The sequence below is a fragment of the Oenanthe melanoleuca genome, chromosome 2 (genome assembly GCF_029582105.1).
Source record: "Oenanthe melanoleuca isolate GR-GAL-2019-014 chromosome 2, OMel1.0, whole genome shotgun sequence".
NCBI classification, from domain to species: domain Eukaryota; kingdom Metazoa; phylum Chordata; class Aves; order Passeriformes; family Muscicapidae; genus Oenanthe; species Oenanthe melanoleuca.
The window spans coordinates 20,071,787-20,086,221 of NC_079335.1; the positions used below are offsets into that span (position 1 = coordinate 20,071,787).

Here is a 14,435-nt window from a genome sequence, read left to right on the forward strand (position 1 = left end):
TGTAAATATGGAAACAAAACTTGAAGGAAGCCACTAAAGCAAGAGTGTGAGAGGCGGTATTAAGGTGAAGAAAATCCCATTTCACTGGATTAAAATTACAAGTTCAAACTATTGTTTTACTTTTTCCTCCCTATTATGGAACTTTGAATATATTGCAAGTATTTTAAAACTTCACTGGCAGGGTAAAAACACATTTTACATCAGTTCAGCAGTAACCTATCACTTCTGTGTATTTTGACACTTACAATATATACACTAATTAGCCATTGGTTCAATGGAAAAATCAATTATTTGACATTCTCATTTATTTAGATGTTACCCAGCTCAGAGATGCATGCAGACAAAACCCAGAACGGACCATTCAGTCTCCTAACCTCACTCCAGAGACCTGCATTTAACTCAGCCACTGCTTTCTAGCATACAGTCCCAGCACCTTAAAATTATGATCTCCACTCCTTTCTTTTAGATGTAAAACTAAATGGTTTCTTCTCTTTTTTTTTTTTTTTTTTTTTTTTTTTTTTTTTTTTTTTTTTTCAAAAAAGTGCAGAAAGATATTTATTTTACAAGATTACAGAAAGCACAAACTACCCAGTGTTGAATGTCTGTTTTGGGGGTTCTTTGTTAACTAAATCCTATTTCTCAGCCCCATGTCAAGTCTGTCTACTTCCAACTGATCCTACTTGTACTTCTCATATGTGAGAACATCAGCACTATTGCAGGCTTCTAAAACTTTACTCAACATAAACATTATCAAGCCAAATAATTAGTGTAACTGCCACTCTGTATAATCTCCAAATATATTCTGCTTAGTCACTAAGAGGAAGTACTACTTTAATCATTTGTAGGCAGTGTCTAAAAGTGTGTTCAGTTCTTTAGAGAAAAATTGTAGACACTGAGTCTTCTTCAAGAGCAAATTATACAAGCCATAACAACCTGACAAGTATTATCTACAGTATAAAATGTCTAAGCATGTGATAAGAGTGAAGAGCACAGAATAATGACTTTTTATACTGCATAAAGATATTCCTTTTAAAGTCACTTGGACCGTATTTTATTTTATAATGCATAGAAACAAGAGCAAAATTATGAGTGGTGTAGCAACAAACTGTTCTAACCAGCACTCCAAATTCAGACAAAACGCAATGTAAAATTATGGAAGCATAGGCTGACTAACATTGCCTGAAGTCCTAGTTTACTATTTAGTCAAAACCAAATATTTTTGCCTTACTCTATAAAATTTAGGAATTCCTATATATATCACCATTTTCCAAAAGCAAAATCAATAATCACCACATATATCTCTTTCTCCTCTCCAGCCCTGGAATCCAAAACCAAAATATATAATGCTTTTAAGACAGCATAAATCAGAGCTGATTATATATAAAGTAGGATAATTATTTATAAAATAGTACAATAGCTTTGTGAGTCTGATATTTACACTTCTGTGAGTCATGGCCATCAATCTGTTGCTTCCTTTTCCCCAGGTGAGCATCCTGCTCCACACCTCTCTCGCACACAGTGTCATACAGAGCACACACAGCCCAGCTTCCTTGAGGTTTGCTTGTCAGAGATTTTGTTTCATTCAGTGTAGCTACACCATTTTTACCACGTCTGTTCAATCACTACCACAGTAACTGAGTCTACAGTCAGTTGTACTTTCCCAAGGCTCACTCTGGATTTGACAATGGTGGCTCACAGAGAGCCACCACCCTCTAGCCAGCTCACTGTTTCCACTTTCTTTGCTCCCTTAGGTAAATCAGCTGACAAAGCCACACACTCTTAAAAGAAATGTTTTATAAAGACCTCATGGCAAACTTGTGATGCTTTGCAAATATATGAAAAGTTGGATGATTTCATAACAAAATTTCTCTTGGTAAAATTTGTCTGCTACTGGGCCAAACCCTCCATACCCATGAAAAGTTGAAATACATGTCTTTTCAGACCTATGAGGACTGACTGAGGAGAGCACTTTATCTTTAGAATTGCTCAGCAAAGGAGCTGGAAACACATGGTATTTCAAGAAGGAAAGTGTACATGCATATCACACAGACTGAAACAGGGGCCTTAATAAATAATGGCAGCATCCTAAAACATATTTTTTTTCCTTTGTGCATTGTCTCAATACAGCTCTTTGATACAGAAATAAAGTACAAATTAAAAGTAAAAAAGCACAAGACTGATCCCATAAATCAGTCTGTATGAAGGAAATGTGCTGTCTAAAATCTATTTAAAAGCTTACACACACAAAACCAGATTTTATAAGAGGAAGGATGTGCATAATTTAAAGTAAAAGTTATCATCAAATATTCTATCCTCTCTCCAAGTCAGTAAAATATCCACAAAGAAAAACGTTGAAAATATTCCTTAAACAGCAAAGACTTACACCCAGAGTGCAGACATAAATTGACTCTGTCACACATTACGCATGTTAAATGTTATGCAAAATATATATTCAATGACCTTGTCAAAAAGACACCTTCTTAGAACATAACTCAAAATGTACTCCAAGGGTCCCAAAAATCCCAGAAGAGAGACAGTTGAAGCAGCAGAGTTTGCCACCCATCCTTTTTAAAGCAGGAGCTCATTGTACAGTGCACAACTGTAGCTCAGCGTATTTCACAGACCAAACCAGGCCAAAGGAGAGAGCAAATCTGGAAAGCTTCTGCTTTCCATGCCATCATGTTCCATCAAATCCTGGCAAGAATTCATGCTGACCCGATCATTATTAGTTGCTACAGATTACAACTCAACACCATCTGTATTTCCTTTCCCCAAAAAGAGTAAACCAAGCATAAGGAGAAGTTATGTATCTATTTTAAATCCACACATATTTACCCCAGGGAGTAAAAGGAAAAGAATAAATAGTCCACATTACAGATGTGAGTCACACTACTTAATGCTCTTTTGGAAAATGCTCAAATACCACAGTGATGGGCACAGCACAAGAACTTGAAAAACACAAGATAGAAATAGAATAGAGAAAGGAAGTAGAGCCCAGGGACTAGCCATTCATACTGACACTCAATCACCATAAATTACAAAAAAAAAATTAAAAAAAAATAGAGGGAATACATGCTTGCTGCTTTCTTCAACATTTGAACAGTTCTTGCGTTAGTATCTCTAAATGTCAACTCTTGTTTTCAGCACCTTTGTTTTTATCCTGGTATATTTCTCCATGGAATGAAATGACACAATTTTCTTACTGAGGCAAAAATACCCTCCACTTCAAAAGAAGCTTGCCTTCGAGGAGAATTACACTTGAACAAAGACTCCAAGATTTAGCTCTATATTTATCTCTATGCAATAACAGTAGTTCATTCATATAAACATGGGGGGTTTCTTTTATCTTCTCTCTCTTCTTTTGACAGAAGGAAAATATCTCTCAAGAGAATTAAACTCAGTAATATCTACATAAAGATGCTGGTATGACTGGTGAAGGGCTGTGCTTGATAAATCTGTAGATATTTTTAGAATAAACATGTACCTGATGGTTCAAGGAGACACTTCATTTTAAGAAAAATGAAACTGATGAGTTATTCATCTGACACCAGCTCGCTTCTCACTACCCTCTAAAATATTGTGGGCCATCTATTCGAATTCCATTGACAACAGCATTTTCCTAATAGCGCTGCTTTAGGCCATCCTTTATACATAAACTTTACACCACACCATCTCCCTTGCAGCTTACACAGAACTCAAGAGGACACTTTTAGTGAGACATAATGAGAAACTAAACCCCACATAAAGTTTATCTTTAGACTTGAGGAAGACCTTTTTTTTTTGCCCATTGTCTGCTTCCAAGATTCTGAATATTACAGATAAAATCAATTCTGTTTCATTTCTTAAGTTAGTTTTACCTTACCATTACTTGAGAACAGTTTATTCTTCATTTGCAAGCTTAATCATTAAAGCTATTGCACTAATATTGTACTTTATATTTGATCATAAATATTACTATCCACAGCAAAAATTGACAGGAGGCTTCTTTAAAATTTTAATGCTATTATTATATATTTAAAATACAACCTTAATTCCTTGAACTCCCGCAGCTTTCAACTTGAACTTCTACTTTTGTTAATAATTTTTAAGAGGGCAGAAATTTTAGACAAAAATTTTGCATTTGCACAATTTAATAAAGTAAAGGAGTCTAAATTATTTCTAAATAAATATATCCCAATAGCAAAAAAAAAAAAACAAACTGTAGAGCAAGAGACTAAGATGTGGTGGGAAAATGAGGTATGGTACTTTATTTCCAGTGCTCACATTACACTGGTGTGCTTCGGAATGTTCATACAACAAAAAACCCTTTTAAACAAACTTTGAAATGTCTTTAGGAGAGCTCCTCAACACCTAGGAGCTGTCACACAAATGATATTTGAAGTTTTTTGCATGATGCTAATAATAATGCAATTAATCTTGGAAACAGACTCTAAAGTCAGCAAGTAAAGCCCAGAAGACATCTTCCAGGTGCTGAGTGTGAAAGGCCAGCTGCAATTAACATGTCCAAGAAACAATGCTAATTTTGGTACCAGAAAAAAACACGCTTACAGCTTCAGCTACACCACACTCATCAAAGTCATCTCCACAATAGCAGTAGTTTTACTTATGTTTAAGCCATTAGAAGTCAGCGTGGTTACTCCATCAGGAAGAGAGAATGTTTTTCAACTTTACTCAGCATCTGCCAGCCCGGCTGGGGAAGGGCGTGACACACGCCATGCACAGCAGTGGGACCCCACGCTTGCAAGGAGACTGGTGTCCCCCCAGGAAAGAGGTAGAGAACAGGGAAAGCTTCCCTGGGCTCCTGCCTGGACACTCCCGGTGCCGAGATGGCCAGGATGGCTGTGCACAGCTCCTGGTGCTCAGCTGGGTAGGGTGGCTGTGCACAGCTCCCGGTGCGGAGGTGGGCAGGGTGGCTGTGCAAAGCTCCCGTGTCGAGCTGGACAGGGTGGCTGTGCACAGCACCTGGTGCTGAACTGGACAGGGTGGCTGTGCACAGCTCCTGGTGCTCAGCTGGGCAGGGTGGCTGTGCACAGCACCTGGTGCTGAACTGGACAGGGTGGCTGTGCACAGCACCTGGTGCTCAGCTGGACAGGGTGGCTGTGGACAGCTCCCGGTGCTCAGCTGGGCAGGGTGGCTGTGCACAGCTCCCGGTGCTCAGCTGGGCAGGGTGGCTGTGCACAGCACCTGGTGCTCAGCTGGACAGGGTGGCTGTGCACAACTCCTGTGTCGAGCTGGGCAGGGTGGCTGTGCACAGCTCCTGGTGCTGAGCTGGACAGGGTGGCTGTGCACAACTCCTGTGTCGAGCTGGACAGGGTGGCTGTGGAGAGCTCCCGGTGCTCAGCTGGACAGGGTGGCTGTGGACAGCTCCTGGTGCTCAGCTGGGCAGGGTGGCTGTGGAGAGCTCCCGGTGCTCAGCTGGGCAGGGTGGCTGTGGAGAGCTCCCGGTGCTCAGCTGGGCAGGGTAGCTGTGCACAGCTCCCGATGCTCAGATGGGCAGGATGGCTGTGCACAGCTCCTGGTGCCGAGCTCGGTAGGGTGGCTGTGCACAGCTCCCGGTGCTCAGCTGGGCAGGGTGGCTGTGCACAGCTCCTGGTGCCGAGCTCGGTAGGGTGGCTGTGCACAGCTCCCGGTGCTCAGCTGGGCGGGGTGGCTGTGGACAGCTCCTGGTGCCGAGCTCGGTAGGGTGGCTGTGCACAGCTCCTGGTGCCGAGCTCGGTAGGGTGGCTGTGCACAGCTCCCGGTGCTCAGATGGGCAGGGTGGCTGTGGAGAGCTCCCGGTGCCGAGCTCGGTAGGGTGGCTGTGCACAGCTCCCGGCGTCGAGTTGGGCATTGTGGCTGTGGACAGCTCCCGGTGCTGAGCTGAGCAGGGTGGCTGTGCACAGCTCCCGTGTCGAGCTGGGCAGTGTGGCTGTGTGGCTGTGCACAGCTGCCGTGTCGAGCTGGGCAGTGTGGCTGTGCACAGCTCCCGGAGCCGGGGCCGGGGCCGGGGCCGGGGCCGGGGCCGGGGCCGGCACTGCCACCACGCCCGCGCCGGGCAGGTGGAGGCCGTCCCGCTCTCCCCGGCGCCGGGGCTCACGCTTTGAAAGAGCAGCGGGACGGGGGCGGGCGGCAGACACGTTGTCGGGGGAAGATGGCGGCTGTGGCAAACCCACCCAGCCAGGCGGCCGGAGCCCAGGCCCCGGCGGTGCCGCTCCGCCAGGCAGGGCCGCCGCCGCCAGCGCGGAGCCCGCCGCGCCCCCAGCACCGGGCCCGATGCTGCCGGTCCGCCCCCTCCGGCTGCGCCGACCGCCGCCCCGACCCACCCCCGTCCTGCCGATGGAACACGCCGGCTGAGGACGGCACCTGTGCGGCCATGTTGGGCGCCTGGCTCCCGCCGGCGCCGGGGCGTGCGGAGCCGGAGCCGCCCCGCGGAGCGCGACCAAGGCAGGCGCCGAGCCTGCCCCGTCCCTGGCCGCTCCCGCGGGTCCCTCCCTCCGTGCCCCACACTCGCCCGGCGCCGAGCACCCCTGCCCGCTCCCGGCCGCCCGACTCCTCTCTCCCGCCCTGGCCGTGCCTCCCCCGGGGCCGGAGGAGAGACTTCCGCGGCCGCGGGCCCGGGAGGACGAGAAAGGGATGCGCCCGCCCTTACTTGAGCACGGATTGCTCCTTCTCCTCTTCCTTCTTCTGGCGGTCCATGACGGCCAGGATGATCTTCCGCTCTTCCTCCGTGAGGTGGCTGAGGTCCGGCATCTCGGGCTGCGGGGCCGGAGGAGGCTGAGGAGCGGCGGGGCCGCTCCGGGGCCCGGCGGGAGCCGACATGTTTGGTGGGAGCTGCCGCCGCCGCTACGAGAAGCGCTGCCCGAACTCCAGCAGCACCAGCGGGAGCGGCCGGCGCCGGGAGAAGCACATACAAATCAATACCCTGTAATCAACCGGCAGCCGAATGACGGCCCAGCCGGGGAGGGGCGGGGTGCCTGGCAGCCCCGACCTCGCACCCACCCGCCGGGCCGCCGGCGGCAGCGGGAGGACGGGACGGAGGGGCCCCGGGGGGCGAGCAGAGGGAGCGGGGAGGGGAGAGGGGAGAGGGCAGCGCCGGGAGAGGAAGGGCCGGGGGCGGGGTGGGAAGGGAGAGGGGAGAGGGCAGGATTAGCCGCGGGAGCGCTGTGGTTTGGGTGCGAGCGAGATTATCCCAACCCCGAGCGCCGAGCGGGGAGAGGGGGGACGGAGCGAGCGTCGTGGGGTGAGGAGACGGGGACAGCGGCTGCCGGGGGGATCGAGGGGGTGCCGTACGAGAGCGGAGCCCCGGCGCCCCGGGGCGCGCAGCGGGGGAAGCCCCAGCGGGCGAGCGCCAGTCCCGGCCGCCGGCCGCGGCTCATAATTCCTCGCCGCCGTCCATGGAAGGGGCCGCGGGGCGCCGCGCTCGCCTCCCGCCGCCGCCGCCGCCTCCCGCCGCTCCTCTGCCGGACCGCGCCGCTTCCTGCCGCCGCCTCGCTTGGCTGGTGCCCTTTCGGCTGCGGGATGGAGTCCGCCTAACCCATGGCATGGCGGAGAGCCGGAGTCACGGGAGGGGGCTCCGCATCGCCCCGCTGCCTCCCTCTCCTGAGCCGAGCGGCGCGGGGCGATGCGGGGCCCGGCTGCCGCCCCTAGCGGCGCCGCGCGGGCTGGCGGCGGGGGGCGGCGGGCGGCAGCTGCCCTTATTTATTTATTTATCCCCGCACAAAAAATGGACGCGATAAAAATCACGCGAGGAAGGACAAGGAGGAGCCAAGGCGCCGGCGACGCGCTGGGAGGACGGAGTCCGACGGCCGAGGGGGGGCAAGGGGGAGGGCGGGGAGATGCTGCGCGGCCGCCGCTCCCGCCGCTCCCGCCGTCCGCAAGGCGCCTGGAGAGGGACACCCGCTCGGCGGGGCCGGTCCCCGAGCGCAGCCCTAGGGAGGAGGGAGGATATGACGCGGGGGAGCGCCGGCCCCGGGAGGAGGATATGGAGACAGCGGGAAAGGCGAGGGGGAAGCTCCCGGGAGGGCGGCAGGGCACCCATATCCCCGTCCCCTCGTAGACCCCACGGCACGGTCCGCAGTTTGGGCAAAAAACCGCAGAGTAACATCAGAGGAGCCATGGGGTGTGCGCCGGGCCGGCCTCCGGCTCCCCTGAGCCGGGAACCGCATCGCTGTTCAGCCGTGCGGCTCCAGCCCAATAGACCTGCTGCTCCCCATCGCCTAAATAAGGTCCTGCTGGAGTGTCCTTCACCCCACGCAAGGTGTGAAATTTACCCAGCCTCTGTCTGGACAGATTGCTCTAACCCAGAAGAGCAAGAATGTGGCTGGCACCCATGAGAGAAGCTTGGAGAAGAAAGTCCTCCTCCCCCATGGGCACCAGATAGTGGTGAAATAAACCTCTCAAAACTCTTTCGCTACCTTTTAGATCCCCCACTTGCGCAGTCGTTTTGAGGCAAGAAATAATTTCTGGGAGAAGTATCCTACAGTGCCCAAAACGCCATTCAGACCAAATAAATGGGAAATACCCTATCCAAGAATGCCAAAGAAACAATTCAATCCAAATCTGTATGCTTTTACTCTGTAAGAGACAATAGAGTTTTGCTTGCTGTCCTCTCGTTTTATGAGACATAACACCCGTGCTGGATAACATCGAAATATACAGCAATAATAAAATTATTTTAAAGGGTTTAATTTGAGCAGTTTGGAATCTCATTCCAAATCATACAGTCTTGGAGCTGGTGCTATTTGTAATCTGCCATGACATCGATTTATAACCAGGTGCAAAGACATGGGGAAAAAAACTCGTCTTCCAGAACCTATCATGGTCCTCATTAGCTGTATTTCCATAGAAAATAAATTCTGAACAAACTGAAGAGTTCTGCCTCTGATATTGGTGAAAACACCATTCCTTTGTGGAAACAAATTCTAGAGGAATAGAATGTCAGAAGGACAGGAGAGGTTTGCTGTGGTAAAGCAGATCTTAGCAATAATTTCTACCTATTATCAGGCACATATATTCATTGAATTTTAATTTTTTCTAAGAAATGCCACTGGCATCCTTAGCTAAAGGTGACTGTTCCATTTCTTGATGTAAAACTGTGTATAATAGACCCTCTGTTAAAAACCATAAACCATTGTTTAAGACACTGAGCTTATTATATTTAAGCAAATATCCTTGTAAAATAAACTGTATGATTTTTCATTCAGTCCTGAAAGCATTCTGCTCTTCCAGTTCACATCACCTTCACCTTTCAGACTGGATTCCAGCCAGCTGGCTCTCACCGAATTCCTCGTTTCTTCCAGGCACTAGATAAATCTGGCATCGGAGTCAAAAAAAAGAGGAAATGCAGAACCGTGTGTCATCAGATTACCAAAGATAGTACATTCTTTATCAATCTATGAATGTTGAATGGAAGAATTAACTGTACAGAAGCATTTGGAAAATACATGTTTATCCTAGGGAGGTGAAGAACGAGAGAACTCACTCAATCACTTCTAAGAATGATTACAAGGAGCCAGACCAATTGAAAGTAGTCACTCCTCCTGTCAGGTTACACAGTTGGTTCAAGAATATTTCATGCATGCTTCAACCATAAACACAAGCAGTATTCAGGCTGTAGTTTTGGTTACAAGACATCACTACAGTTTTTTGTGCATTGCCTCATTCAGCTGAGATTCTTCCCAATGAATATTTACCTTTGAACTCTGGATTTACAGTGTCTGCTTCATTTCAATGTGCCTGTGATTTTTCATCTACAAATCACAAATACTTGCTCTCAGCATTGCTGTAGAATTTCAAGACCTTTCTTTTCTCCTTGGTATTTTCCCTGTTTCCACTAAATCCCCTATCATTAAATGGGTAACTGTAGGCAAACAAATACAGGGACAGGAACTGTAATCCCCATACATACTTATCTAGCTATTTGTTTTGAAAAGAGACAGCAGATTCAGGGCAGAAGACATTGTGTCTTGATTACAATGAAAAAATGGTTCAACTTGGCCTTTCTAAGCTTCTACCTTCCTTTCTCAAAATCAGTTCTACCTGTCATTCCTCACACTTTTCTGCAATTAAAAACAAACATTATTTGTTCATGTTCCTGTCAGCCTGCACAGAATTGTCTCATGTTGTTACTGTTATTTACATTAGCCAGGCAGCATATTGATGAAAACATACAGCACAGACTTTTCTACCCACTCCAGTGTAATGGGGTCAGCAGTACTCTATAATCAACCAACAAATCATCATACTATCATGTACTACAATCATGTACAAAAATTATTTTTAAGGAGCATTCATTTTTAATTCTGACTGTCCCATTCATGTGTCTCCAGGTACCTATCTGCCCTTCCTGTCCTTTTCAGTTCTTACTCTGAACTCACTACCAACCTCCAAAAAACCAGATTCCCATTCTGAGTTTAAAATTTTCTGCTGAAATTGTTCTTCACTGAAAAAAATCTGCAAATGAAAATTCACTCTTCTTATATATCAAAGGCACCTGATACTTTCTTTTGGTGGCTTCTATAAGTCATCTAAATGTACTGACACCAGCAGAGTTATTAATATATTTTTTCTGATACCCTTTTTTTATCCATTCCTTTTCAGTTCTGCTAGACATAAGGGGTTCCCAAGGAAACAGTGATATTGTAACCTAGTTTTATATATCACCACAAAATGTCTTTCACTAAGGGTCTCATTATACTTACTCCCATTTCCTTCTTCATAGCAACTGCAAGACTAAATGAGTTGGTAGATTCATTGTTTAAGCATGTGAAGTGTAAGTCTTCTCTCGAAAGGAAATGCTGACATCTGTTTTATAACGTTTTGTATAAGGGAAAAAATCCAGTATAACTAATTACTTGTTATTTCTGTCCCAATTTGAAACTTAGAAAATATTTTTATGTTGCTGACATGAAGGGAACTTAAAAGTATTCTGTTATGGATCAGTGAATGGAGAAAATTAAAAACATATTCTTGGTTGAAAATGACCAGTACTCAGACTCCCAGTGGCTCAAATCAGATGTATAACCACCAAGAAATGTATCCTGCAAGACACTTCATGGAAGCAATCAGCAAAGGACTCCTCAGATTCCCATAGAGGAAGGAAAAACTACACTGCAACAAACTGTGTTTTCCAGATCCTGTACTAAGTGCTATCCAGCCATCATGGGCTGGTTTTCTGGTGCAGTCTTGGATCTTTCCCAGCTTTCTCCTGTCTAAATTGAGGACATATTATATAATGTCACCAAATTGTCATTTGATTGCTTTCAGGAGGATTTTGATACTATCTATGCATTTTTTTTTATGCTCAAGGAAATTTCTATTAGTTGGATACTTCCCCACAAGTGATTTGAACAATGCTAGATATTTATGGCTAGGAGTTAGATTTTTTTAATTGTTTCTCTCGTTCCCTATAAAAGAGGGTCATTCATAGTATACACTGTACTGACCATAACCAGCTATATTTAGTGAAATAGTTCCTTCCAATTTCATTGGTGCTAAGGATCTGTCTGCAGTAGATGGAAAGATATTGGTCTTTTATCTAGAGAACACATTTTTTCCTCCACTCTATGCATATGATCAGTATCTTCACTGAGTCAGAAAGGTGAATTTCTTAAGTTGTGCTGAAGTGCTTCCAAAGCTTTTCCTTGCTCAAGGAGAACCATTAACAAAAACCTTTTGGTTAGAGGACTGAGGGTTCTCCATGAAGCAGCATCACAGGAGCTGCTTGGGTTATGGAGGATGTTCAACCTTGTTCCAAAATCAATCAGAGATTGATTGCCTTCTTTCAGTGGACCAAGGAGCTGGGATCCAAGTTGTATTTTGAAATGCAATATGGTAGAGGCCCATGGAAGGTAGGTTTTCTCTAAGCACAGCTGGCTAAAAACTGAAGAGAGGGTCAGATCAATTAGATCAATTAGGTTTTCTGGTTTAAGGTTGGGAGAGTTGGGGTTGTTCAGCCTGGAGAAGAGAAAGCTCTGGAAACCTTAATGTGGCCTTTAAGTACCTGAAAAGGGTCTATAAATAAGGTGGGAAAATATGTTTTAGTACATATATGTTTTAGTAGATATATAGAAAGATTAACTTTTTTTATCATAGGGGTAGTAAAACTGGAATGTGTTGCTCAGAGAGGTGGTGGACTAGATGACCTTTAAAGGTTCCTTCCAACCTAAAAAAAAATTCTATGATTCTATGAATGGGATACTTGATAAACATGATTTCTGCAGCTTGGATGTTTTGTCCAGAGCAGTTATACACAGAGTGCATAAGTTTGTAAATATGATCAATGCTGTAATCTTTATTATGTCTCATTCCTGCAGTTCTGTTTCCATGCTCAGTTTGAAATATTCTGTCATAATTGTGACATAAAAGATGCTGAATTAAAGGTGCAGTTCAATTTTCAATTTTCAATTTTCAATTTTTCAGTTGTTCAGTTAGTTGATTGAAAGTCAAAGAAGGAAGTTTTGAAAGAACCTGAAAGTTCCTGTGTAATGACGGTTCTTTGGTTATACATTTCTATTTGATTTTCCACCTGTACCAGCAATGTTTCCAAGTAACTGAGTAGCAAGTTAATTCTTATAATCTAACAGTCCTGATAGTAATAAATCAACAATGTTGCAATTGTCCAGCTAAAAGGATTGTAGAATCAAGAATCCTACCAAAACCATATGAGTCTATTTCTTTTGGTCACTTGCAGACCATTCATTGGTATTTAATACCTTTATTGGTATTAAAAATTGTCCCCATCTTGAACACTCTGGTTTCTTTTTAATTGTTTTGAATTGTCAGATACTACTACACTGGTTTCAAAATGATGAGTGTATAGACATTATTCAAGACATAAAGCACAAGCTCATATTAGCACAGTTGGTGCTTAGAACATTATCATACGTTCCTGTAAGTTATGCATGCAGCATTCTTCCCTCTTTGCTGCCTTCTAATCCCTCTTCCCTGACCCCTCCTGCATTTCTGAAACTCAAGCTGCTTCAGAAGAAACACCAGTACTCTTAAGTCCCACGTGATTTTTCTTCAGTCATAAGTTTGTCCTCCAGAGTTGGTACAGAATATCCTGTTCCAGATCTGAGGAATATATTCATTCCTATTGTACTGACATCTTGAAAGTCCCAAATCTCCTGATTTTATACAAGATAGAAATGACTGTTTGCCCTTTTCCTTTTTTTTTTCTTTTTTTTTCACGGACTGCACTATTCTTAATTTATTATTCATTATTAAAAGTATTAATAATATCCTGGATGATGATGATGATGATGATGAAGATTATTATTATTATTATTATTGTGCTTAGAAAGCCGAGTCATGTATGAAGAGTGTAATGCCCTAGAAATCACATGGAAAAAGTCACCTGTGGGAAAAAACCACAGGCAACAGCCTATTGCCACAGAAAACTCAGCCACAGAGTTGGGTAACTCAGACAAATGCAATTGAAATGAGAAGACAGCAGATAAAGATACTAGAGAAGTGGAAGATGACTGTTCTTTCATGGACATTATTACAACATGGTGTTAAATTGATCTTTGATGAAAAATGAGACACAATCTGGGAGACAGAGCATCATTGCTGGAGTAGAACTGTTTAGAGTTTTCCCAAAGCAGCATTTGAGTGGAAAGTTCTCAAGGTAACATCCATTCATGCAAAGCCAGCCCATTACTGAGATCCCTTTTTCACTGCATACAGTTTAAGTTCTGACCTCTTCATTGGCAGGAGATAGAAAATACTGGTTTGACTCTTTCCTTTCCTCAAAATCCAAAGGCAGTTATTTGATTTTTCAACTACAGTTAATTCTCACAGACTCAGACTAGATTAGCTTTGATAAAGAAAACATGCCTGAAAGGGATGAAAATTAAGGTTTACCATCTGGTATTTTCTCTCTAGAAATCTACCTTTCTAGGTTTCACATCTGTCAAATGACCAGAAAATTATCAGGAAGTTCAATTAATTCAAGTAATATGTATAGGCAGAAGTGGCAGCACTGTGAAATTGTTCCTAAAAGTATAATGGTACAGGCAATTTAATTCTGTTTTTTTAATTCAGGCAAGCATACATTACAATTTTAGCTTCAGTACATGAAGAAAGGAGCCAGTATCTTGTGAAAATTCATTTTATACTCCCAAGACAGAAGGCACTAGAATGGCAAAAGCTAAAATCTAATTGGAAAAAAATTTCTTTCTTGTATATTGAGATCATTAGCACTTATTTGACACTTCCTAGCACTGTTTCCCTGAAAAGGCTCCCCATGAGATCCTAGTTGACATGCCTCAGATAAAATCAAACTGTGCAGCATGAAAAGTTTATGAACAGTCTTAATCAACGTTAATCAACTTTGGCATTTTACTAGGCTAAGGGGAAAATTGCATTAGGCCAAATGAGAGTCAGCATGTAGTAACATGATGATGGCTGCTTTGTATTCTGCTTTCCAGACCAGGATTCTGCCATACTTAGAA

The 14,435-nt window shown here is 44.9% G+C and overlaps 1 protein-coding gene across 3 annotated transcripts in view; it reads right to left on the minus strand.

Annotated features, from left to right (window-relative positions):
- The window catches only part of RIMS2 (regulating synaptic membrane exocytosis 2), a 449,695-nt gene extending 442,542 nt beyond the window's left edge, over window positions 1–7,153 (minus strand). For all 3 annotated transcript variants that reach the window (XM_056484738.1, XM_056484743.1, XM_056484739.1), the window contains exon 1: window positions 6,629–7,153. In XM_056484738.1, the coding sequence (XP_056340713.1) occupies window positions 6,629–6,798 (170 nt within the window). In that variant the 5' untranslated portion in view covers window positions 6,799–7,153. The remainder of the gene's footprint in view (window positions 1–6,628) is intronic.
- Between the last annotated feature and the right edge of the window lie 7,282 nt (window positions 7,154–14,435).